Source organism: Amblyomma americanum, chromosome 1, assembly GCF_052857255.1.
Source record: "Amblyomma americanum isolate KBUSLIRL-KWMA chromosome 1, ASM5285725v1, whole genome shotgun sequence".
Taxonomy (NCBI): Eukaryota; Metazoa; Arthropoda; class Arachnida; order Ixodida; family Ixodidae; genus Amblyomma; species Amblyomma americanum.
The window spans coordinates 10,123,382-10,150,876 of NC_135497.1; the positions used below are offsets into that span (position 1 = coordinate 10,123,382).

The 27,495-nt window shown below is 47.5% G+C and overlaps 2 protein-coding genes across 3 annotated transcripts in view; one reads left to right on the forward strand and one right to left on the reverse strand.

Annotated features, from left to right (window-relative positions):
• LOC144109931 (uncharacterized) overlaps positions 1-27,495 on the forward strand; it is a 147,483-nt gene that overhangs the window by 12,329 nt on the left and 107,659 nt on the right. Inside the window, exons 3-4 of one of the 2 annotated variants that reach the window (XM_077642711.1) lie at positions 7,517-7,571; positions 16,442-16,603. The exons of the other annotated variant lie outside the window; for it this stretch is intronic. Coding sequence (XP_077498837.1) covers positions 7,517-7,550 — 34 coding nt within the window. The 3' untranslated portion in view covers positions 7,551-7,571; positions 16,442-16,603. Of the gene's footprint in view, positions 1-7,516; positions 7,572-16,441; positions 16,604-27,495 lie in introns of those variants that run through there. 2 annotated transcript variants of the gene reach the window in all.
• Positions 16,758-27,495, reverse strand: part of LOC144109942 (uncharacterized) — a 47,241-nt gene continuing 36,503 nt past the window's right edge. Inside the window, exons 4-6 of the mRNA XM_077642723.1 lie at positions 26,191-26,332; positions 25,931-26,103; positions 16,758-22,565 (exon numbers count right to left, since the gene is read on the reverse strand). Of these exons, the coding sequence (XP_077498849.1) occupies positions 25,944-26,103; positions 26,191-26,332 (302 nt within the window). The 3' untranslated portion in view covers positions 16,758-22,565; positions 25,931-25,943. The remainder of the gene's footprint in view (positions 22,566-25,930; positions 26,104-26,190; positions 26,333-27,495) is intronic.

Here is a 27,495-nt window from a genome sequence, read left to right on the forward strand (position 1 = left end):
CATCAAGCTTGGGGGTGCCATGCCCAGTGTAGGCTGTGGAACGGCAAGCTGCAGCTGGTATCAAGTGCAGTTTGCAGGGGATGGGTGCGTATTTCCCACAACTGATATGCTAGAAAGTCGAGACGGGTCACATTCATGTAAACGTGGCTGCGAGACAACTGGTATCTCGAGTGTTCTATATATGTTGCATTACCAGCAGTTTAAAAACTGTGAACAAAGTGACTGAAAGTATGCCTATAACTATATGCTTTGTTCTGAAAACAATAAACAGCTTAAGTATTTACACAGCTTTGTCTGAACAATGTTTACATTTTCATGATATGTATAAGTTATGCAAATGGGAGAATCAAGAAATAATTTTTTGCATTAAAGTAAAATTGATGCACTATGACAGACCTCTCGATATACATCACGAAAATATCAAGGCTACCGGTCCATAGTTTTTATGCAAATGAAAAAATGAGTATTTTGCAAAAAGTTCTCGTGTTTTCTTTGTGCACTTACCATCTAGGTTAAGTTCCATGGTGCTGTTGTGGGCACTCTGATGGGTGTCCTTGGGTCAGCACCTGTTGAAAAAGAACAAATGCACTGTAGGAGGCTCAAAACCAGGCATTTTAATGCTCAGGTGTAATTTTTCTTAAACTAGCTTTGCATTGCGTATGTAAAAAAAAAAGGCGAGAACGAAGATGAGTACAGAAAAAGTAAAAAAAAAGCGGTCCGCGCAAAAGGTGCTGCCTCGCTTATGAAAACCCTAAGGCGCTCTCGGCCTCCCATTCCCCCAACCGGTGGAAGCGACGCGAAACCGCGAAAAAAGCCATAACGAACTAGGCGAAACTGTTTCTGGGATCTTCACGAAAACGGATACGACAGAAAGGAACGAGATAAGAGACGCGTCACGAGATAGAAATACTGTGGGGAGTTCGGTGCCCTCCAGTCTATGGTCGATCGTGCGCTCCTAGAGCGAGAAACGTCAGGGACGGCCGGGGTGGAGGGCTGAGGGAAATTTATAATGCTTAGAGAAGGCGGCAGGTTGTACCACATAAAACCGGTGTCTGGAGCGACAGCACAACGGTACACAATAGTTTCGAGCAACGCTTCCGCGAGGCACACTGGGGTGTTCAGCACGAATATCGCATATCAAAGCTGCCTGTGCATCTAAAAAAACAACTCTGACGGCTTTTCTGTATGCAGCTCACGGCGCACTTTGGGCTTTCAGCGCGCTGCCCCAACCTACTGGTGTTAGCGAGGCCTACGCAATAATGCGACGCTCACATCGCAGCTGTAGAAAACACGCACGAACAACACGCACGTAATATATATGCAAGCGCTAAATTCCATAAAACCTAAAGCAAACTGTAACAGCAAGACACTTGAGATTAAGCCAGACAGTGAAGCGCGCGCGCACGCACGCGCGCGCGCACACATGCGCACACACACACACGCACACGCACACGCGCACACACACACGCACATGCGCACACACACACACACACACAAATGTAAGCAAACAAAACAGTAGCGAACGGTCCCACGGTTAAGAAAGGCAATGTCGCGTCGGGCCATCTAGAACTGCAGCACGGCCCCTTATTTTTGCTTTAATGAGTCTAAACATACTTTTTAAACGCATCTCGCAAAAGCAAGGCCGCTGCAGTAAACGGCACCAGGCGAAATCCATTGTATTCCATGGTCAATTTCAAATGGCAACAGTCAATGGTGACCAAAATAAAGGCATGAAGTACGCAACGGTTTTGTGAACTTGTTACGCCCAGACGGATATAATGTACAGTGAATTCATAAATACCTGAGGTGGGCAGTAACACTAAAGAAGCGTCCACTCATGTCGGATGTGCTGTACCACTCTGCGCTGCTCCCATGCACACGTCGCATCACCAGCGTCGTATAGGGTAAAGTTTCGTTTCTCTTACTTTTGCCCGTGCTGCCTGCGCGGTCGTCTGCAGCTTCACCGGCTGCGCTGCTCAGGGCGGCGCTTGCGGCGCGGACATGATGTGTCATCTTCGCAAGTCATTTCTTTGAGAATTTATTTTTCATACTTGTGAACTTAATTATAACCAGTCATAAGCGTGTTTTTATTATCTATTGTGGTCCAGAAATATTACTTTTATTAGGTTTAACTTCAGCCGCGTTTGCCGCCGATACCAGGATCGCTGCAATCGTTTCGACCGTGGCGGCACCAACTTGCAACATGCCATAGCCTTGGCTGCAGTTCATCTTTTTTTTTATGCAGCAGCGAATAAAAACGTGTACGTGCGGAAGACCGATACCCTACAAACCACGACCTCGCACCAGAGGCAGGAGGTTTGCACAACTTTTAAAGGGACAATGAGGAGAACTCTATCAATTTTTTTCGCTACCAAAATCTGATAGTTTGGCAATTCATGGCTTTGTTGCTGCCTGTCTGGGAGTGAAAGATGCATTTATTTCAAAGAAATTTGCATTCGAAGTTGAAAAAGTTTTTCCCGCCCTCCGATTCAAACTCGACGCACTCTTATGACCTCAAGGCAACTCTTATGACGTCACAGGACAGAGTGACGTGCAACATGACATAATGACATAAACGCAGACTCCAGGATTCCTGGCGCTAGCGGTGTGATCTAGCAGCAGCGGAAATGAAAGCTACCGCCACCGCACGTTGAAGGCATCTATCGGGGGTCGCTTCGTTTACGTTTGCACCGGCGTCTTGCCAGCATTACGATGGATGCCGTTCCTGAACCTGCCAACGAAGTTCTCGCAAACACTCCGGCCTACATTTCAGCGACCTCAGCCCCACAGAGCTTGCGATGCTTTTGAGGGAGCACGGTTAGGTTAGGCGCCGGCAGGTCGTTTCCCCTTCCTCAGTGAGCAGCCATTGCTAATTAAATATCTTAACCCCAGTGCGGGAAGTCACGAGGGGCGAGGACAAGGTCAGCGCGTCGCGCCCATCGGAGGCTGGTGTCGCGAGGAGGTTTCTCACCGTTGGAAAGGCCACGTTATTATTTTCTTGCCACAAAAAATGGATGGGTGCTCAACGGCGCTCGCGTTTAAAGTTGGCGGCTTGAAAGTAAAACCGACGCACGATGCTTCAACGGGTTTCGCGCGTTTTTGGAGGTACGGGGTCCACTCGCGCGGGCTCTCTCGCCCACTTGCATGTACGTTTGGATGTGTACTGTGAATGAATTAAATTAGCCGATAGCTTGAATAGAAGAGCTCTGCCCAACTGCCGAAGCTATCGAATTGAGCTGCAAACAAACGAGTTGGAGAAGAGCGGAGTCACACTCTCTGCAGGTTCCAAATCTCTTTTAAAGCAAAAGCTTTATTTGTCGCGAACTTGTGATTTCGTTGAGGCGGTGCTCCGAGGGGGCCCATGAGGTCACACCGCACACCTCGCCGCGGAGCTGAACCGGTCTGGCCGGGCCGGCGGCGTCTGCCGCACTCGGTGCGAAATAGAGACGTGCTCCAAGCCTCCACCAGTGCGGTCAGAGCGCGCCGAAGCCACCGAACGCGTCGGCGGTCAAACGCAGTTGGAGTATAGAGGGTCTCACTCTGGCCGACGTGACGTCGCCGTGCAGTGCTCATTACGCCACAGTATAAATGCGCCTTAACAGAGCCGGCGCTTAACCGCTAACTAGCGTATTCTGTGGCGGCATCTATGGGAGCCACTGAAACCCGCCGCACACTCACTGAATAATAAAAGGAAAACCTGTGGAGAGGATTGGAATCGAATCAGGGCCTTCGGCGTTTGAGGCGGAGATGCTACCACTCCTCCACTACGGCTCAAGCTTTAAGCATGAATAAAAGCGCATCTGGTGAATGCACTCTTCAGATGCAGAAGTCTCCGTGTTTTCGCTACGGATATCCTGGCCTAACAGAGCTAGGCCATCAGCAATTTTTTCTTAACTGCCTTATATCTTTTCTCCCGTCCCTAATAAACGATTTCCATTAAGTAGTTCGAAGTTGACTGGCTCTTCCGCGGTCAGCATGCACATGCAGACCAAGCAATGTTCCACAGTAGACAAAATCGGCCTAAGAATCCTGCGAAATGAGAAAGTATGTTGCCCTCGATAGAAGACACTGGGTGCAGATCGACATCAATGACTTCCTCATTTTCGTCAGATTCGCACTGCCGCGCATGCTGTATTTCTGGAGAGAGAATGTCAACTAGATAATCACTGTCGTCAATTTCGTAGCCAGATTTTTTTTTATCTTTTAGAACCTGGCTCACTGACACAATTTTAAGGGCATTTTTTAAGGTGCAACTTTTCAGTAGTGCATTATGCCTCCGGCCCAGTAAATATTGTTCTGAAATGGAAGCGTTTCGCATGCCTTACCTAGCATACTTTGGAGTTGTCTGTTGGCTTCCAGCCGTCTCGTTTGACCTGCGTTTCCCACTTTTTTCTGCGCGCACTGTCTCGAGGAAAGCGAAATAGCCGCTGTCCTTTTCTAGTGCTGGCAGAACACCCGGAAACACAACAGCCTGTCATAGCTTGATATGCGACTACTTCATCACACACACAAAATAGCTCATTTCAAGCAGCCGGATCGGTAGTGCCACGAACAGAGTAAGACCCCATCCGCTGACTCTTAAATAGACGTCTCGCGATTGTAAATAACGTGGCGCCAAAGATGCGCGACATGACGCGCAAAATTTTTCACTACCGTCTTGCCTTAGCATGTTTCCAGCATTCCCCGCTGCCTTTATCCTCCCGATTAGAGATGCCTCGGTACAAAATGCACCTTCTACCCCACTTTTTCGGAACCCCCCTCCCCCCTCTACTTCTTGGCGCCAGTTCACCCCGAATATCCCGGCGCCGTACCTACCTTAAGCGCGTCAGTAAGCAAGAGAGCATGCGTGATGAATTACTCTGTCGTCAAGAAGAGGCGGCTTATTTTTGGTATCACTTTTCAGTAAATCCCTACTGGGGAAAATATGCTACTTTGGTTGCCGTCACGTATAGCCACGAGATAAGTAAAATTCGTCATGCGTGCTTCTGGGCAGGCATGTCCTGAAGCTTACTTTTTTTCTCTTTCTTGATGACAGCAGCAGGGATGAGAGCTTGCCTGCCGCGCGTTTCTGCTCAACATGAGTCAAATCGTCTCCTCCTGTCCCTTCACCTCTTTCATTTCATTTCTCTATTCTGTCTGCTGTCCTTTATTTCCGCTGCCCCAGCTCAGGTGCTTCCGTATCAATGTCAGATGCTGGGGCTAGCAGAAATCTTTTCCTTCCTTTATATTATTTTAATAAAACCTCTTACTACAACTAGCCCGGACCAGTATACCTAATGAGAGGTCTACTGCCTTGGCCAGCGACTGTGGAGTAAGGCGGCAAGCCAGCGTCTTTTGGCAACTGGAGCAGACAATTCTGCTGAAGCGAGAAAGGCGGCCTGTGTTGCTCCGACTCCCCTTAGTTGAGTTTGGCGTGAATAGTGGCATTGAAATGAAGCCGTAATCTAGTTGAATTTTTCAGGTTTCTTTGTGAATCAGTCGCTTTTATTGTTTTTCCTTCATGCTTTGAACAGAAGGAAAAACTAACGTTTTTGTATACTTAGCAACTGAAATTTGTTGTTGCTATGTTTCATTATTCAATTACAAATTTCAATGAACCGTTTATTTTTAATTCTTTCTAAGAAAACCCTATAAAAACGACAGATGTCTTGCTGAATAATCAGCAAGGTGTCGCATCGTACTATCAATCAACGTCTATTCAACACTATTCAGAGGGAAACTCTGATCATGTGCATAATTTTTTTGCGGAACAAGCCTTTAGCAAACGAGAAAATATGAACGTATTGTTTCAGACATGTCCTCAGTTGTCCGCCCAGAAGAGTGTGACAACGGATCGTTTGGAAAAGAAATTTCCTATTACTGCTTGAAATCCTTTACATATGGGGGAGTAATAAGAAAAAGTCATCCCAGTTAATGTTGGACAAGCGGGTGTTAACCACACAAAAAATTGTTATGTTCGGCAGATCATCCTCTGCACTGCTGGCATACCTGAGAAACTTGGGATCTAGTAAACAGTTTTTACGTTAGAACAGCAAATGTAGCATAATCCAACAGCATTCGGCGACCCTGATACTGTAAATTATGACTACGAAGGAGGCACCAAAACCGCAGGCTCTTTTTCAGGGTAGCCAGTGAGTGGGGAACGCAGCGGCCAGTCATAACTTTCGATCGGCGTGCATTCGCAGCGACTGCATCATGTAAAAAACATTCAAAACTGGCAGAATATTGCTGCCACGAGCGAAACAACTATGTAGCATCAATTTCCAGTTTATTCGCATCATTGCAGTGGCCACGCAACCGCACAAAAACGACGCCACATGTATAGCGCGCAGTATATGCGACCGGCGCATGTGACCCAACATGCTGCTGCGAGGGGGAAACGGCGGCGCGGGGTGCTACAAAGGATGTCCTCACCCTGAAAGCGGAGGCGAGGCGAGCGGGCATCGAGGCAACCTATATGATGACGTAATCACGTTTGTACTTGCAAAGTTGACGTGAACATCGGAAGAACAAACTCTGGAAAACTGCGCATGTGCACCCAGAGCAGAGGTGGAAAGGAGGATACGAAAGAGGGAGTGTTTTTTGGCTGCCAGATGTGACGCCGGAGTGTTTTTCGGGTTTGGGTTTTGTGACAAATAACTCTCAAACCTCGAAGGGTGAGGGTCCGAGCTAGTGGGTAGTCAACATGAGGATTCATAGCGCATACAATTGAGGGGACAATTTTTTTATTGCTCTTTTTTATCTCTTCCCTTGACACATCATGCCTTTGACAAGATAATCATTGTTAGTAGGTTATACCTGTACCTTATGTGATCTTTATAAGGCTGTCAGCGCCAAATAAAGTTTATTCTGTTTAGCGCTCGAGTTGTGTCCCCTCAATTGTGTGCGCTATGGATCATGTCATCTCAAACCTCTCAAACCAAGACGTGCAAATAATGCCGAAGTCGAGGATGGCGCGCATTTCAGAGAACGGTTGTATGTGCCAGCGCAACGCCTTGTTTGTGTGCGCTATGCGAGCTCGGTGAATTTTGCTTTCAGTTCATGGTTTAGGCAGTCCTACCTTCAACCTTCTCCAGACTGAGGTGAGTGCTGTGAGAATACTTCGTTGTGCACACACGATGTTGTTGCATACTTGCCCGCTACCTCTAGATAGTGTTCTTCGTCGCTTCCTCATCGCCCAGCAGCTTGTTGGCAGAACTGCTGCACGACAGCGCAAGTGTGCAATGGACTCTATTATTAATGCGGCGCCTTCGGATGTAACAATTTCGCGACAGCCTCTGAGTGAAGCCGCACGGAGAGACTGCGGAGTGGCGTCAATGAGGTCGTTTCTTTGCGACTGTTACATGTTTGCTGCTGTGCACCAATCGATAGCCGCTGGCCTCTAACAAAATTTGTCTCTTTCAAGATTCATCTTCTTCGCGCATGGCCTCTTTATAAATTTTGGCTGCAGTTGTTGTGTCTGTGTGCCAGCTAGCGTAACCGCTCTGAATGTGGGATTTTATTGCCTTCCTCGCAGCTTCAACAGACGGGGTACGCAACATGCGCTATGAAACCGTCGGGCTTCGCGACAGGTAGGTGGTACTTACCTGTGCGAACCACTCATGTTTCTTATTTTTCACGCGGTGGTGCAGTGCAGAAAATCAGCTTCTTTGCACTGCCGAAGGGCGAAAGAAGGGGTTGCTGGCCAGCGGGGAGCCAAAGTTTAAATATAAGTTAGCTCATTGTGAAATAAAACTGGCATATCTCGTAGTGGCATCAACCTTCTGTACAGCATGAGATTGCAGTAAAGTTTGTGCACAGGACATGTATGTAATGCATCCATTGTGTTTACTCGCTCAGGCCTGTCACTGCCAAGTAACTCATTTGTATGGCGGTGGACGCCACAAGGAAGTCATCTTGCATACAGAGATGACTTATTAGCCTTCAGCTTTCGAGGTCCGTGGAAATATTTGTAATTTTACAACCGAAATAACAGCATCTGTATACTTCCTTGAGCTTGTTTAAACACCTTGATTTAACATTTGGGATGCCTGTCCCTACCACAGTTTCTCAACATTTGTTCTGCATGCTCTAGTGCATTCGAGGAAGCTGTGGGAAAGTCTTCCAGAAAAAATAATGCACCCATTAATAACAGACAGTGCGAGGGGAGAGCTAGCGGCCACTGCATGGGCCTCACGTGGCCATCAAGCAACAAGGCAGCTGGTACTATAACCACTTTCCAGTGCAGTTCCTAGCAAGTAACATATATGGCACGTGATGTATCAATGGATCCACTGCACTGTTTTTGTTTGTTGCTGATTAATTGTCTTGTAAATGCACTAGATGTTCATGTGTGTGTTTACCAGTAGCTGCCAATGTCATTACTGTCAAGGCGTTTATTTGAAGCACAGGTCGGTTGGTCTTGGTTGTCCGGCGACACGACGGGCACACTCACAGGCGTCGTTCGAAAAACCCAGCTGCACTTCGTCTGCTTCTTCGTTGTCCCGCTTGAACTCGTCCGCTTCTTCGCTGTGCTGCGCCTGTCGGTCCCATTACAATTACTCTCCCTCCGAAAAGAGAGGATGGGCGGGTCATAGTAAGGCTTGAGGCGCTCAACGTGCACAGTTTCGCGCCCCCGGCGACGGTGGTCCGAAGAGGGAATGAGCGGCTCAACGATATAAGTCACCGGAGAAGTTTGGTGGACAACCCGGTAAGGTCTGTGAAAGCGAGACAGTAGTTTCGTGGCGAGGCCGGGAGTGGAGGAAGGCACCCAGAGCCAAACGAGGGCGCCAGATGGGTATGACGCTGGAGGGCCCGGGGAATCCCGACGGTGCTTCTGATCCCATTGTTGCTGTGTGGTGAAAGAGCGGGCAAGTTGCCGGCATTCTTCGGCATACAGGTGAGCTTCGGAGAGTAAGGTGGTCTCGGAAGGGTCAGGGTGATAAGGAAGGATGGTGTCCATGGTGGATGTAGGCTCCCGGCCATATAAGAGGAAGAAAGGAGAAAACCCCGTTGTTGTCTGAGTAGCTGTGTTATACGCGTACGTGACGAACGGGAGCACTTGATCCCAGTTGGAGTGGGCGCTGTCAACGTACATGGTGAGCATGTCACTCAGAGTGCGGTTGAACCGCTCAGTCATGCCGTTGGTCTGGGGGTGATAGGCGCTGGTGTAGCGATGAACGATTTGGCATTGCTTGAGCAGGGCCTCGACGGCGTCCGAGAGAAAAACACGGCCACGGTCACTTAGAAGTTCTTTCGGGGCGCCGTGACGAAGAACAAGACTGTGTAGAATGAAGTGAGCAACATCGTTTGCGGTAGCAGATTTGAGAGCCGACGTTTCGACGTAACGGGTGAGATGGTCAACGGCAACGATGATCCACCGATTATTAGCCGAAGTAGTTGGAAGCGGGCCATAAAGATCAATGCCGATGCGGTCAAAGGGACGGCCAGGGCAAGGTAACGGCTGCAAAGTAGCGGCGGCGGGGTGGGGAGGTTTCTTGCGACGTTGGCAGGCGGTGCATGACCGAATGTACTGACGTATGTAGCGGTACATACCTCGCCAGTAGAATCGCTGACGAAGGCGAGCATATGTTTTCAGTACACCGGCGTGGCCGCATTGTGGAGCGGAGTGAAAAGAGGCACAGATTGTAGCACGGAGGTGTCGAGGGATGACCAACAGCCACTTCCGGCCGTCGGGGAGGTAATTACGGCGGTATAAGAGGCCATCACGAACGGCGAAGTGGTGGGCTTGGCGGCGAAGGGTCCGGGTCGAAGGATGCGGCGAGGGAGTGTTCAGGAAGTTTAGCAGCGAGGTGATCCAAGGATCCTTCAATTGTTCGGAAAGCATATCAGGGATGTTGAACGAAGAGAATTCGTAGGCACAGACGAGGGCAGAGGTTGACTCGCATGGGAGTGGTGAACGAGAAAGGGCGTCGGCGTCCGAGTGCTTGCGGCCGGAGCGATAAATGACGTGTATATCAAACTCCTGGAGACGTAAAGCCCAGCGGGCGAGTCGGCCAGAAGGATCTTTGAGGGAGGATAGCCAGCATAGGGCGTGGTGGTCTGTGACGACATAGAAGGGCCGGCCGTAAATGTAAGGGCGGAACTTGGCAATTGCCCAAATGATGGCGAGACATTCTTTTTCTGTAACAGAATAGTTTGATTCCGCCTTGGTGAGGGCGCGGCTGGCGTAAGCGACGACGTATTCCGGATACCCAGGCTTTCGCTGGGCAAGAACTGCGCCCAAGCCCACACCGCTCGCGTCAGTGTGAACTGAACTTCTGTCGGACAGGCGGGATCAAAATGGCGAAGGATGGGGGGAGAGACCAGCAGGCGGCGTAAAGTGCTGAACGTGGTATCGCAGGCGGGGGACCAAGACGAAAGGTTCGGGCTGCCGGCAAGAAGCTGCGTTAAAGGGGCGATGATACTGGCGAAATTTCGGATGAAGCGGCGAAAATATGAGCATAAGCCTATAAAACTGCGAAGTTCTTTTAAGGTGGTTGGTTTGGGGAAGTCAGCGACGGCGCGAAGTTTGGCAGGGTCAGGAAGAACGCCGTCTTTGGAGATGACATGGCCTAATATTGTGAGCTGCGTTGCACCGAAGTAACATTTTTTCAAGTTTAGTTGGAGGCCGGCGTCAGTAAGGCTAGTGAGTACACGCTGAAGGCGGTGCAGATGGGAAGGAAAATCTTTGGAAAAAACGACAATGTCATCTAAGTAACACAGACAAGTTTCCCATTTGAGGCCACTGAGAATAGTGTCCATCATCCTTTCGAATGTGGCTGGAGCATTGCAGAGGCCGAATGGCATCACATTGAACTTATACAAGCCGTCTGGGGTGACGAAAGCGGTTTTCGGCCTGTCGTTCGCCGCCATCGGGACCAGCCAGTAGCCGGAGCGTAAGTCGAGGGATGAAAAATACTCCGCTCCCTGCAAGCAATCCAGTGCGTCGTCGATTCGGGGTAGAGGATAAACATCCTTGCGTGTGATCTTGTTGAGACGGCGGTAGTCCACACAGAACCTGATGGAGCCATCTTTTTTCGTCACCAAGACAACAGGAGAGGCCCAAGGGCTGTGAGAAGGCTGTATTATGCCGCGCCGAAGCATGTCAACATTGTCACGGATGACGCGGCGCTCGCTCGGCGAGACTCGGTACGGTCGCTGACGCAAGGGAGCGTGGGTACCAGTGTCAATTGTGTGAGAGACGGCCAATGCGCGCCCCAAGGAGGGCTGGGAAAGGTCGAAAGAGTTGCGGAAGCGGCAGAGAAGTTCCAAGAGTTGGTCACGGTAAGCGGACGGAAGGTCGGGAGCGATGTTACAACGAAAGACGTCGATGGAAATCGGATCGGGCGCTGTCGCACAACAGGCTAAGGCAGTAACTGGGGAGCAGGCACGGGTTTCGGAGAACTCGGAAGCAAGAGCAGGGTCCAGTTCTTCAATAGAGCCGAGGCATTCGCCGCGAAGAACAAACGACGGGTAAGAAAATGGGTTGGTGACATAGATGGTGCAGTGGCCATCGGAAATCGAGACAACGGCGAATGGAATGAGGAGGCGCTGATGGCGAGTGGGTGCTGCGGTAGGTGTGAAAAGAACAGGGCCGCTGAGGAAAGAGTCGGGGCGGAGCGGAACGAGGGCTGAAGAGGAGGGAGGTATGTCGGTGTCGGCAGCTACAAGAAGCTTAGCGGAGCGCACAGGTAGGTCACACAACGAAACATCACACAGGGGAGAAAGCTCAAGTTCCGCACGGGCACAATCAATCACTGCACGGTGGGTCGAGAGGAAATCGCAGCCGAGGATGACATCGTGAGAGCAGGCGGTCAGCACAACAAACTCGATGGTATAGGCGACGTCGTTGATAGAAACGCGGACCGTGCAGGCTGCGATGGGGTGGATGCGCTGAGAGGTGGCCGTACGTAGTGAAAAGTCAGACAGCGGCGTTGTCACCTTACGAAGTTTGCGGCGAAGAGCATCACTAATTACTGACACTGCAGCACCCATGTCGACGAGCGCGAGAACGGGGACGCCTTCAACAGACACCTCAATCACGTTAGCAGGAGAACACGGAGGACTTAAAAAGTTGGCAAAACACGCAGTTCTTGCCTCCTGAACTGCGGCAGTCAGTTTTCCTCTGGGAGAGGGTCCGGGCGGTGGAGCATCGGAGAAATGGAACGTCGACGAGGGGAAGGCGAGCGACGAGTAGGGTACTGGGAGCGATGTGTAGAGGAGGCAGAAGAGACATTAGGCAAGGGCGGCCCGGAATCGTAGCGGAAATTGCGCATGAAATCGCCAGAACGAGGAGATCGCTGACGGCAAAAGCGTGCGACATGGCCCGGAAGACCGCAGGAATAGCATATCGGTCGATTGTCCTCGGTACGCCAGGGGTTCGTAGGGTTTCGGCGGGGTCGACGAACCGGGACCTGCGGCGGGGGTATAGACGGCGGTGGAGCATAAAAGGCCGGGCTGCTAGGGTAGGCGGCAGAGGTGGGCGAGCGCCGTGTACCGGTGACTGCTTCAGCATAGGTGAGCGGCGCTGCCACAGGAGGAGGTTGGGGACTGGATGGCAGAACTGCAGCGACCTGCTCCTGAATAACACGATGGATAGTGGGCGTGAGAGATGGCGCCAGGTCGTGCGGAGGGCAGACGGGGTCGGGAATGTGATGCAGCAGAGAAAGCTGGCGAGCGATCTCTTCGCGGATGAAGTCTTTAACCTGCTGCATGAACAGGGACTGCTCAGCAGACGAGCCACCAAGGGCCAAGCCAGCAAGACCCCCCGCAGGCGCGCCGGACTGCCGCGTAGATGCGCGTTGCTTGCGGAGTTCGTCGAAGCTTTGGCACAGCTGGATGACGGTAGCGACGGAGGTGGGGTTCTTCGCCAGCAGCATCTGGAAAGCGTCATCGGCTATGCCTTTAAGTATGTGGTTGACTTTATCCCCTTCGGACATGGAGGGGTTGACACACTTGCACAGGTCAATGATGTCCTCGATGTAGCTTGTGAACGTCTCGGAAGGGAGCTGAGATCGAGCACGAAGACGTTGCTCGGCGCGAAGCTTCCGGACGGCGGGGCGGCCGAAAACGTCGGCGAAGCTTGTTTTAAAGGACGACCAGGTGGGAAGGTCGGCCTCATGGTTGCGAAACCATAGGTTGGCAACGTCCGTTAGATAGAATAGGACGTTGCTAAGTTTCACGGCATCGTCCCACCGATTGTAAGTGCTGATGCGCTCATAGGAGGCCAGCCAATCGTCGACGTCTTGGTCATCGGTGCCACTAAATGGAGAAGGGTCACGCTGGCGCTGCACCCCGTGACAGAGTACGGTGGCAGGGAGGGGCTGCGATGGTTCACTCGGACCTTCCGGCATGGTGGCGGAGATGAGGAGCGTTCCACTTCGAAGTTCCAGGATGAGGACCGGGACGGGAACCGAGGCACCTCCACCAAGTGTCAAGGCGTTTATTTGAAGCACAGGTCGGTTGGTCTTGGTTGCCCGGCGACACGACGGGCACACTCACAGGCGTCGTTCGAAAAACCCAGCTGCACTTCGTCTGCTTCTTTGTTGTCCCGCTTGAACTCGTCCACTTCTTCGCTGTGCTGCGCCTGTCGGTCCCATTACATTACTTTGTTTTTCGGCTGCTGCAGGAGCCCTCACTTGTTTTACTCATTCTGGGAGTGAGATTGTTGAATTTATCTGTGTAAACTAGCTGCAGTTGTAGCGTTACTCTGATCTGCAGTGTCCTTCTTTCTTGCCTCCTTTTTTATTTGCCTGTGTAGAGGCAGTGAGCTCTTGGGGCTGATGTGCAAGTTCCCAGCTCGATTCTACCTTGACCACTGAGCTGGGATTGATATGACGATATGCATATTCTCACTGTTTCCACAGGTTCACATTGTGGCCCTAGTTAAGTTTAAACAGTCTGTAATTTTTAAAAGCTTATGCGCATTTAATTTTATTGTGGAATGTGTATTTGGGCATCTCTGCATTTCTTGGTATGCTGCTGTTTGAAAATTATTCTGAGCACTTTCAGCTACATGATTTGCAGAGAGAGAAGTTCGGGAAACAACATTGTGCCTGTGTGATTTCTTGCCAGGTTCGGAATGAATGCAAGATTCAGGCTGGAGCAAATCTGCACTTGATTCATAAGCATACAGTGTACCATATAAAACAAGCTAGACTCGGGTTCCTTATACAGCAAGGGTTCAGAAAACAAGCTCCTTGGAATACTTATTTGGTTCCCGAGATCCCTCTCCGTTGTCTGCACTCTTTCCTTTACCGACTTCATTTCGGGACTGATTAATACTATGATTGCTCATAGCAGAATATTTCACCATTCATCCACATGTTACTAAATGCATTTGGGTATTTTTGTCCTCCGTGTCTGCGTGATATTTTTGTCCATGTCAGGAAGGTATGAAGTCGGGACACAGGGTTCCACAGCAACTTGAGAACCCTTGTTCCACAGGCATGACCCTTGTTCGGTATGAGCACTTTTACTACTGGTGGGTGTTTTGTTCAGACACGCATCATGAAATCAGCCACGTCTGTTTGTAGTCACTTCGCAGTGTGTACTGCATTACATATGAGGCAGCATTTGGAGTGGACTTGGGAGCAGCAGGCTGGACACGAAGCTCGAAAATATACCCTACTTATGCCTACAGAAGTGACAATATTTTTTCTTTTCCTGCTGCCCAGCTCACTCACTGTCAGAAATATCAAATTTTTGTCAGCAAATTTTTTTTTATGTTCTGTGGTATCGAGTCATACCCTGGCCCAAATGACAAAGAAATGTACTACAGTATGTGGTTGGGCTAAGGAACATGAGATCCTCTATTAATAACCTAAAACAAAGAGAAAGCAAAATAAAAATAAAAAATCCCATTTGAGCAAAAACAGGTGCAAACAATTAAAAAGAAAATGCTGTATGTCGGCAGAAAAAAGCTCATTTGATCTCACCTGAAGCGGTAACAGCATGAAGAGATGTTCCTCGTGACGTGGCGTACAGTGATGACAGCCATTGCCTAACTCTGCCACTGCCGCTGGTACACCCACACGAAGTGAAACTTGGCAGCAGAGCGGTGCTTTCAGCAGTGTTGCTCGATTGTGGCTGCTTCAGTGTTCAGTCACCTTCTGTTATCAGATAATTAGACCGGCACTAGTTCATTGCACAGTGGTGCCTAATTACATTTCTGAGATGCTGCAAAATGCAATAAATGAGAGATGCACCCTATGTTCCTTTTACGGTTCCACAGCTCCTACCAAACATTCAGTAAATCGTACATGCATGTTGGCAGTTTCATCACTTAAACCACACAAAAAAAAACTTTACTTGCAAAATATATATCATTGCTGGGCTCGCCAAAGTGAAGCGTGGATGCAGCAAGAGAACAGTGAACCAATGTCTTTATTAAACACAGGTACTTATAGCACACTCAATATGAAAGAGAGTGAGTGTGTTATCGTGCATCCGACAGCGGCATGCTCCTGATTGCTGGAACCCATGCTTGGCGCGCATGCGTCCACCAGCGCAAGCAGATATGATACAGTGTAGATCAGAAGTCATGTATGTACCCGCGACCTCTTTTTCTGTAGGCTAATTTCACGAGTCGTTTTCGGGCGATGGACGAAGTTTTCTGCAAATCGAGAACCTGAGAGGTTCAGTGGCCCTCAGCTCACTGCTGCGAATCATATCACCTCATGCAGTTAGCACTTTGCGATAGAGTTGATGAACTTGAGAATAGGACTCCAAGAAAGAACTTGGTCGCACAAAGTGAGACGTCGGCTTTTCAGTGAAAAGCAGAAGTTTATAACAGTATGCCAAATACATTTTTTAAATTAATTTTAATGGAAAAAGGTCACATCAGAATATTGACATGGATGCCAGCTATTGGGAACCATTTACACAGAATCCCGAGAGAGAAAGAAATGCAAAAGCCATGGGTGTGTAGAGACGATGGGATTGTTGGACAACAGCCTCAAACACACACACAGGGAGCTGTGCCAGAGTTGTATGTAACGTGTTACAGGTAATTGATTACTTGTAATTTTGTAATTAATCAGTTTCTTTTTTGAAGTGGTAACATTCTGGGTAATCCAGTTACTTTCTTCTGTAATTGATTACTGGTAATCAGTTACTGTTCTTCCAAAAACAACTTGTAACCAACAGTACAGCGTTCAGAACCTCTACTTAATGGAAAGCTATCGCATTCCTTTCTCTATTTGCTCTTTTACTCCCACATTACTCCATTCCCTTGAGGATATCTTGTTTGTGCTGCCTATATCTGCGATCAAAACATGCGTTCCTTGTGGTCAGTGATATGTAATGCTTTGCCTGATGGCTTATTACACGATACATTTGCCATGAGCTTGACTAAATGCATTCTTACTGCTGGTAGCACGCTGCCACTTTCTTGTGCCTTCGACCAGTCGACCACAAAACAAGCGTGAAGTGACATGCATCCCTTATTTTTTTCTTGCAGACTACTCCCGTACGTTCACGGCGCTGCACATTATATATAAAACTGAGGGTAGAGCTAGCAGGAATGTTTCCTTCGTGACAGAGCGACAATGGACCGACGGCCGAAAAGCATCGCGTGCAATTGTGTCTGGACCACAGCCGGGTCACTGCCATCTTCTGCTGCAGTTCTCGTCCCTAGAAATATCGACCACTCTCTATGGCTGCCCCCTCCCCCCCTTCCATCTTTTCAGTTGGTGCCACAACTTACTTCTACACTGAGCTTCCACACAGAGCATGGACGCAGGGATATAGCTCAAGAAGGCGTGTAAAGCAAGGAGTCTTTTGAAACCAGCACTATTTTATTTATTTATTTACAGAATACTGCAGACCGAATTGGTCAAAGCAGGAGAGGGTGCATACATTTGTTAGTAAGCACTATGACTTAGGATCAGCAACAATGTTGAAGTTACAATATACAAGAAAACATAACAAAAATAAACAAGGTTACAAAGCAAATACACTTTGTGAGAGTGCATGCCCCAATCACAGGCATAGACAAAGAAGAACACTATGCACTCTTAACAAATAATAATTTCTAACCATACAGTCAGATATAAAGGCGCTCAAAAGGTTGAAGAAAGGAGAGGTGAATCATGAGGCAGGGAATTCCAGTCGGGTATTGTTTTCGGGAAAAATGAATATTTGTAGAAATTCGTGCGGGCAAATATTGGCTTGATGCTGTGACTGTTTATGTCATGAAGGTCTGGTTGTGTCCCTTTCGAAGTAGTCCTGTGGCTGAATGCCTAGTTTTTGAAAATACAAAGAGTGAAAAAAACACAGCCGGGCAGCCTTTCTTCTTCCAGGCAATGGCTCAAGGGCTGCCTGATGTAACATGGCGGATGGAGAGTCCCTTCGCTTATACCGGTGCACTTATATCTGCACGCTTATGCCGGTACCGGTGCTACAGTGTTTAGTATTATCAGAAGGAAAAGTATGTGGACCATGTAAGCTTCTATTGTGGATAAAATAACGGCACAGCAAGGACGAAAAGACACAGGCTTGGTGGTGCTGTGTATGTGTTTTTGTGTTCGTGCATTTTTCTATTTTCTTTCCTCGGCATTTATATCTAACCAGATTGAAGTTTGACACTCTGTGCCTTTAAGGTTGTATTGTAGAAACACCTAACAATGCAGCCAAGAAATTAGGAGCACCGAAATGGCTGTCCGCCAAACAAGCAAATGCCTACTGACAGCATGAACTTGCATTGTGATATCAAGATGCAAGGAAGAAAAATTTTAATCTGCTTCCACGGCAACCCTATTTCTCTTGTGGCTAATACCCATAAATATGCGGAACGAACATCAGTGGTAGTGATCTGAGAATACAGTCATGCCCCGTTAATACAACCTCCGTCAATATGGACAACTTGAATTATGGATAGTTTTCCTGTGGACCACACTTTTTCAGTGTATTTAGGCTTCATTAATATGAAAACTCGCTGTCCGGACAATGCACTAGGTAAAATGCATGGAGCCAATTGGGATCGGAGCCAATTGGGATCCCTGTATTTTTGTCAAACCGTTAAAGGAGCTCTGAAACACCTTCTGAGGAGAGCAAATCAGCTTGCTCAATCACTGCATTGTGTTGTCATGAAAACCTGAGCATTCAAAAAGTGATGAGAGGAGAGGGAAAGGTGCGAAGGTGCTGAAATTCAAATTTTGACTACAGATAACTCTGCTTCTACAAAGTGCATTAAAAAATTCTTGCTGGACAATATTCGTGAAGCAGCGTGCTTTAACATCCCAGGCATACCACAACTTTATTAGAGCCCCTTTCAAAGACCTTTTAATATTTATTTTATTTATTATTTATTTATTTACCTATTTATTTATTTATACATACTGCAGCGCAATTATATGCGCTATGGCAGGAGTGGGAAAACACAAAAATGCAAGGAAACAAAATGCAGCAAAATGTACAAAGTGAGCACTACAAAAAGTTAAAATCACAAATGAAATATCAAACAAGAAAGGAACTGTTAACGACAGGGTAAGAATACACAGCTGTTATGCGTCTTCAACGGCAGTTACAAAGTTTTGAAATGGACAAGAACGAATGGACCCGGGTAGAGAATTCCAGGCTTCTATTGAACGGGGAAAAAAACTGAATTTGAACAAATTAGCATGCGCAAAATACGGTATCAAATTAAGCTCGTGATGACTTTTTGTAGATGATAATGGTGCAAAGTTAATGTAGTGGTTAGCTGACAGCCTTACTGAGGAATTGACGACACAGTGTAAGAATTTTAATGATTCAGTGTGGCGACGGACAGAGAGCGTGGTTAAATTCAATGAGAGAAGTGTAGAAGAGGTTGAGAAATCGCGATCATAACGATGACATATAAAACGCACAGCTTTCTTCTGGACTGCTTCTAACATGTTAATTTCGAATTGCTTGTACGGGTTCCACACTACAGCTGCGTAATCAAGAACAGGGCGGATTAGAGATTTATACAACAGTAGCTTTGTGTCTTTTGGTGAATTGGGTAGCGTGCGTCGTAGATAACCTAGTTTTTTTAGTGCTTTACTACATACGTAATCAGTGTGTTTAGACCAAGACATGTTATGCGTGAATATGACACCAAGATATTTGTACTGCGAGACCCTATCCACCACACGGCCATTGAAAGAGTAACTAAAATGGGAAACTGAAGATTTGTTACAAAAAGACATGAGGACGGTTTTGTCGAAATTAATTCTCATTTGCCAGGTACTACACCAACTACAAAACATAGCAAATGACTCTTGGAGGTGACGATGATCATTAGGGCCATTAATTACTTCGTATAAAACGCAGTCATCAGCGTAAAGACGAATGTTAGAAGAAATGTTATGCGGCAAGTCATTTATATATATTAAAAAGAGTAGTGGTCCAAGGACGGAGCCTTGAGGCACACCTGACGTTACATCAACAGCAGTAGAATGAGAAGAATTATAGGATACGAACTGGGAACGAGATGAGAGAAAGCTAGAAATCCAATCAACCAAGTGAGGATTGTTTAGTATAGCATTTAGTTTAGCAAGAAGCTTGGAATGTAGAACAGTATCGAATGCTTTCGAGAAGTCTATAAAAATGGCATCAACTTGGTTACTGACATCGAGGTTATGTAATATATCATGAGCAAATTCTGTTAATTGTGTTACCGTACTAAAACCGCGCCTAAACCCATGCTGAAAGTTAGATAGCAAATTATTGGATTCAAGAAAAAGCATGATGTGTTTATGAATGAAGTGTTCCAACATTTTGCATGACTGTGATGTCAATGAAATCGGTCTGTAGTTCGACAAGCACTGTCTATCACCAGATTTAAAAAGAGGGAGCACTTTGGCTAATTTCCAAGAAGAAGGAACTGTAGCGGATGATAAGGACTTGTTGAATATGATGGTCAGATATTTCGAAGACCACATGGAGTAACGAACAAGGAACGCATTATGTATTCCATCTGGGCCGGTACATTTCTTAACGTCGAGGTTTAATACAAGATTTAGGATGCCATCAGTGTTTATGACAGCATCACTGATTGCTGGAGAAGAAATTATATTAGTGAGTGGCGGAATGACGTTGTTATCCGGAACGAACACCGAGTTAAAATATTTGTTGAAAGCATCAGATATTACAGCAGGCTCACTGATGACGTCATTATCTAATTATCTAATTTTCGGGGGTTAGTTCTTAACAGATCGCGCAGGTGGACACGAAAAAAGAAATCCTTGGCCATGCGCAACTTAAGATTAAGTTCTTTTTTTGCCTTGTGAAATCTGTCTAAGGTTATGGGATCGTTGCTTCTTCTCGAACGCCTTAGCCTACGAAGGCGACGAGATAAATGCAAAATGTCTCGAGTCATCCAAGGAACATTAGTATTTCTTTTCTTAGTTTTAATAGGAACAAAGCATTGGACACAATCCTTGACAAGACATTCAAAGTAATTAGTAAGAAAATTTACGTCGTGGCTTGCTGAGAAAGCAGAGAATGTATCGAAACGATCAGCTAAAACCTCAATAATGGAATGGTCGTCAGCACGAGTGAAGTCAGGAAAAGTAGTAAACAAATAGGGTGATTTGGAGACTGGACAAGAGAGTGAAACTAACACGCCTTTATGGTCTGAGAGCCCATCAATTACTTCACAAGAGAAATCATTTTGGGCCAAAGTAGAGTTTAGAAAAACTAAGTCGAGGATGGAATTCAGCCTAGTAGCACTAGAAACAACCTGAGTTAGTCCAAACAATAAGGAAATGTTTATTAGTTCTTTACAAATTGTAATGTCACGACCAAATGCAGACAACGATGGCCAGTGGATGCCAGGAGTGTTGAAGTCTCCCAAACAGATAAATCTTGATGAAGTAATGTTGATCTTGGTCATGAAATTTGCGACAGCGGGAAGGACATCAACGGAAGAACCAGGTGGACGATAAATAACACTGATTAGAATACTATAATTGTTTAGATAAACTTTGCACCACAAGGATTCTGTATCAGGGGGAGAAGGCAAAACTGAGAATCGTATATCCGATCTGATAAGCAATGCCACACCGCCGCCGATACTGCAACTTCTGTCTAAGCGCACAGTAACAAAACCTGGTGGGGTGAATTCGGAGTCATAAATTCCACTATGCAGCCAAGTCTCCGTTATGCCAATAATATAGGGGGAGTGAACAGAAATAAGGGACAGTAAATCTGGAAGTTTTTTAACAATGCTGCGAGCGTTAATATTTAGAACAACTAGCTTATCAGGACGGCCAGAGCTAAGTCAGGGAGTCGATGATGCGGCAGTCAAGGACACAGGCGCAGAACAAACAGGATCATTGTATGTTTTTACCAACGAGCTAGAACTTTCATCCCAATTGTAACGAACCTTGTCAATGAAGGCATGATCGAAACTTAACCTCACGATAGAACCGTTGTCACGAAAAGACACTGATGCGTCCCATATTTTTTTCCGAATGGACCTAACCCTTGCAGAAAAATCTTCTGTAATGAAGAAGGCAGAGCCCTTGAGTTTAGAGACGTTTTTAAAAACCACACTTCTGTCGTTGAAGCTAGAAAGATTTAGGATAACTGGACGAGTATAACCTCTGCGAGCTGCACCGAGCCTGTGGAAGCACTCAATACTGGGACAGCTAATCTTCAATTTATCAGTAAATACAGATGAGATGCTATCCAACAATGTGTCAGCGGTTTCATTCGGTATAATGTTATTTCTTCGAGAGCGGTTTTCAAGGTCATCATTCTTTTGCACCAGCTGTGTTACTCTGGAATTTAAAGAGTTAATTTCAGCGTGTAAATCAGAAATTAGATTGGAATTTTCGGGCGGGGGCAAAGACTCTAAGGCAGCCACGCGTGACTCCAAAGCATCGAAGCGACAAGCAAAAGATTGCTTAATGTCGGCGATGTCACGGGCCAACTGATTCTGCCCTGCTAGTATTCTAGAAAACATGTCAGACACCGAAGGATTCGAAGAGATTTCGCTGTCAAGATTTACAGCGGAAGAACTCGCATCGTCAGCCTCCCCGAGAGTGAGACTGGAACCACTCACAGACCGGGTTAAAGGTCTGGTACCAGATGCATTGCTTATACTGTAGTTCGCTGACTTTGATGGGGGGCCTGGATTGAGTTCCACGTCACCACTCAGGAGGAGATGACGCGCAATAAAACGCGTGTACGCAGCAGGACACAAGAGTACGTGGGCAAGGGTACAGCAGCAAGTATCGATCATCAGACCGGACGCACTCAGCGTCAGAATAGTAACATACCTGCATGAAGAACAAGCATTGATTTAACATGACGCCGGTGCCGCTGCAGCCTAGCCCACTGAAGACCCGATCCGCGCACATGGCCTTTATATTCTTGGCAGGTGACGTCATAGACCAGCAGTGCAGCGAGATTGGCTGATCTAACGAGAAGTTGGCGAGATGACTGGCTTGCAGATATTGGAAGAAAGCGGGAAACCCGAAGCCATCACACAGGGTATCAGCTGGCAAGTCCAAGGGTAGGCACACGGTGGTATCCACGTGCCCATCCAGAAGCGAAGAAGTCAAGCCAGACGAGACGATTCCGCAAGGGCCGTGGTCAGCAAAACAAGCGATGAACTGCATGAAGAACAAGCATCGATTTAACATGACGCCGGTGCCGCTGCAGCCTAGCCCACTGAACAATGATGAAAACAAAATCCCGAGTAACACTACCAGATGTTTTGCTCCCTATAATTTGTGTGCATAACAGCCGCAGTAGGCAGTGTGAATGTGCAAATGCCATAGTGATGGGCTTTTTGTGTATGCATGGGTTCATGCTTTATAGTGGGAAGGGGACTGGTCAAAGCTACTTACAATTTATCACATTGTATGGATGGCTATGAAAAAATTCTCTATTTAAAACCATATTCAGCACTGTCCGTCTAGTGAGTACAGTTTTGTAGCGGTAGCTACATTACGGTAGCATTTCGAGCCTTAGCGGGGCGGTGCCGTGGCGGTGGCTGCGCTGCTACCTTGTGGCTGTGCCGCCACACTGTCACGTGGTTGGTCACGTGGTGCGGAGCATTTACCGGCGCCGCACGCCAATGGCCGATCATGTGGTTTGTCACGTGGTTGGTCAAGTGACCAAGTTCCACTCGGCCAGCTGTACCTATCGCGTCACTCCAGGTTTAACCAGAGCTAAACCACCGCCAGTAAAGCTTTGTAGGGGGCTAGTTGGTCGTTACATACTGAGACTGGGGAGCACTACAATCAAGACAAGGGTACAACACCACATAAGAACACCACAAGACACGAGACGCGATTGCGCTCGTGCACCGCCAATTTTTTTTGGAAATGTGTAGAGTGGTCACAGTCCGCTACTGTGACCACTCTGCACATTTCTCATAGAAGTTTCAGAGACAATTGAAAAGCGCAAAATTAAGTACTTTTCCCAGCGCAACTTATGATAACCGTACTTGCAGAGGATTGCGTTTGCTTCATTTCGAAGACTGGCGGTGGCCGCGCATTGCACGCAGGAACGACTTTAACTTCACGGATTAATTCACACAAATAGGAGCAGTGATGGCGTAGAGGTAGAGCATCCGCCTCGCGTGCGAGAGGACCGTGGTTCAAATCCTAGTGCTGCGCTATTCTCCACCGGGCTTGCAAAAAAAAAATCGGCGTGTCGATGGAATTGCATAACCAGGCCTGGGGTGCGGCCTGATCTTGGTGAGCAGAACCGACAACGCACTCCCTCACCAAAACAGGATTTGGCCACCCTGGTGTAGTACTTGGCCACAACCTTCTATGAACAAACCAATTAACCCTCGGCCCTCAGTCGCCAGCGGCTGCGGAGCAACTGGCCACGGCGGTGGTTCTACCTGTGACGCAGTGGAGGGTGCTAAGAATTTCTGGCTCCGAACAGGCCGCCATTGGAATCTGAACCTGGCAACATTTAACGCTAGAACTTTATCCGGTGAGGCTAGCGTAGCAGTGCTGTTGGAGGAACGAGTGGGAAATGGGATGTCTTAGGGCTTAGTGAAGTTAGGAGGACAGGTGAGGCATATACAGTACTAAAGGATGGACACATACTGTGCTATCGCGGATTAGTGGACAGACCAGAACTAGCTTTGGGATTCCTCATTAATCATGATATAGCTGGCAACATAGAGTAGCTCTATAATATTAACGAGGGGGTAGCAGCCATTGTAATTAGGCACAATAGGAGGTACAAGCTAAAAAGTGGTGCAGGCCTACGTGCCTACATCAAGCCATGATGACCAGGCCGTTAAAAGTTTCTATGAAAACATGGAATCGGCAGTGAACAAAGTAAAATCACACTACACTGTACTCATGGACGAGTTTAATACGAAGGTGGGCAAGAAGCAGGCTGGCGAACACGCGGTAGGGAACTATAGGATAGGTTCGAGAAATAGCAGGGGAGAGTTATTAGTAGAATTCGCAGATGGAAATAATTTACGATCATGAATACCTTCTTCCGCAAACGAGAGAGCAAGAAGTGGACCTGGAAGAGCCCCAATAGTGAGACTAAAAATGAAATCGACTTCATACTGTGCTCAACCTGGCATCGTTCAGGATATGGCCATCCTCGGAAAGGTGCGCTGTAGCGACCACAGAATCGTAGGGTCTCGAATTAGAGTAGACCTAAAGAGGGAACGGAAGAAGCTAGTGAAGGGGAAGTCCATTAACGAGTTAGCAGTAAGAGGGAAAGTAGAGGAACTCAGGATATTGCTGCAAAACAAATATTCGGCTTTAACTGAGGAAGACGATCTTGATGTTCATACAATGAACGATAATCTGACAGCCATCATTACAGAGTGTGCAGTAGAAGTAGGCGGTAGGACAATTCGACAGGATATCGGAAAGCTACCACAGGTGACGAAAGATCTCATTAAGAAACGCCAAAGCATGAGGGCGTCTAATCCGGCCGACAGAATAGAACTGACAGAGCTATCGAAGTTAATAAATAAGCGCAAGGTAGCCAACGTAAGGAAGTTTTATATGGAGAGAATCGAGCATGCTCTAAAGGAACGGAGGTAGCCTAAAAGCGGAGAAGAGGAAACTAGGCATAGGTAAAAACCAGATGTATGCGTTAAGAGGCAAGGAGGGCAATGTCATTAGCAATATGGATAAGCTAGTTAAAGTAGCCGAAGAGTTCTACACAAATCTGTACAGTAGCCAATGCAATCATAGCGTTGATGAGAGAGAGTAGCGTAGAGCAAAGCGTCATCCCGCCAGTAACGAAAGAGGAAGTAAAGAAATTTTTAGGAGCAATGGAAAGGGAAAAGCAGTTGGGGATCAGGTAACAGCAGACCTGTCGAAGGATGGAGGGGAGATCGTGCTAGAAAAACTAGCTACCCTGTATACGCAATGTCTTATGACTTCAACCGCACCAGTAGCTTGGAAGAGTGCAAACATTATCTTAAATCATAAGAAGGGAGACTCCAAGGACTTGAAAAATTACGGGCTGATCAGCTTACTATCTGTTGCATACAAGGTATTTACTAAGGTAATCGCTAATAGAGTCAGGGCAACCTTAGACTAATCAACCAAATGATCAGGCAGGCTTTCGTAAAGGTTATTCCACAATAGATCGTATTCACACTATAATCAGGTGATAGAAAAATGCGCAGAATATAACCAACCTCTATATATAGCCTTCATTAATTTCAGAAAGCATTCAACTCAGTGGAATCCTCAGCAGTGATACAGGCATTGCATAATCAGGGTGTAGAAGAGCCTTATGTCAAAATACTGGAAGATATATATAGCAACTGCAGAGCTACCATAGTCCTCCATAAAGTCAGCAATAAAATTCCAATAAGCAAGGGTGTCAGGCAAGGAGACACGATCTCACCAATGCTATTCACCGCCTGTTTACAGGAGGTATTTCGAGGCCTGAATTGGGAACAGTTGGGAATAAGAGTTAATGGAGAATACCAGCACCACGCACAGCACCACGACTGCAATGGAGCGCTCACCGATGTTGCTCTTTCAGGTGGCCCTTTTTCTCGGCGCGTCTCTGGAGCACAGTCCGCAAAATCCTGCGTGAGCTCTACCAGGCATGATGGGCGCGAAAACTGGAAGCGGTCGCCACTTCTGGACAGCTGCCACCGCCTCTGCTGGCAACCGGGATGGACCACACGTGTTGACGCTATCACCACAGGATGCACAGTATATCAACCGCCATTTCACCGCGCCCCGCTGGGGCACAGCACCACGACTGCAATGGAGCGCTCACCGATGTTGCTCTTTCAGGTGGCCCTTTTTCTCGGCGCGTCTCTGGAGGCACAGTCCGCAAAATCCTGCGCGAGCTCTACCGGGCATGATGGACGCGAAAACTGGAAGCGGTCGCCACTTCTGGACAGCTGCCACCGCCTCTGCTGGCAACCGGGATGGACCACACGTGTTGACGCTATCACCACAGGATGCACAGTATATCAACCGCCATTTCACCGCGCCCCGCTGGGGCACAGCACCACGACTGCAATGGAGCGCTCACCGATGTTGCTCTTTCAGGTCAGTTACCTTGACTGCTCCTACTGCCGCGTAAAGAGCGACAATCGTTTTCTTATTGTGGTGTTGTGCCCCAGTGAGTGGTCTGTTGCTTTCATGAACTGTGACAAGTTTGTAAAAGGCCTGCTGTGTAGAATCCTATTGCTTCTGTCAGGGGATGTTGAATCGAATACTGACCCGGGAGCGGATGAAGTTCTAGCAACTGTCTTGCAAACTGTGCAAAGAATTGAATTAGGCCAGGATGATATCCGCAACGACCTTCGCGCTTTAAAGAATTGGCAGGCGTCCGTTGATGTCGAGTTGAGACAGCTGTCAGCTCGAATTCGGGTGCTAGAGGTGGACACTGCTGCTCTAAAAAACAGTAGTGCTTCACCAGTTCAGGCGCCCGAGGTTGCTCTCGAAATCTCGGACAAGTTAAAGTCTATCGAATCGCGCTGCGAAGACGCCGAAAACCGTCTACGCCGTTCCAATCTCCTTTTCTTCGGCCTACCTGACACCTCTGACGAAACCTGGTCATCCGCTGAGACAAAAGTAATAAACTTATGCTCGGAAACCCTCGGTGTAACAGTCGAGCCGTCTCAAATAGAGCGCGCACATCGCCTCGGGAAGTACCAGGAAGGCAAATGCAGACCTGTCATTGTTAAATTTGCACTTTTCAAAGACAAACAGCTCGTTCTGGAAAAGGGGCCCAAATTCAAGAATACAAATTATGCTGTACGAGAAGATTTTTCGTTAAAAACACGAATATCAAGGAAACACCTACTTGATTTTGCGAAGTCACAAAACGCCACGTATAAACTTAGCGTAGACAGACTGCACATCGGTGACGTCACCTTCGTATTTGATGTTGCATCTGGGAGCGTCATTCGATCTACAAGATAGCTCACAAGGGAAAAGATAGCTGGTACAATCGATCATTCAAACTCTACTTGTCGTAATCACACGCCATCACGATTACACTTATCATGCACTAATATGCGTAGTTTGCTACCCAAACGTGTTGAACTATGTTCATACCTGGATAACAGTG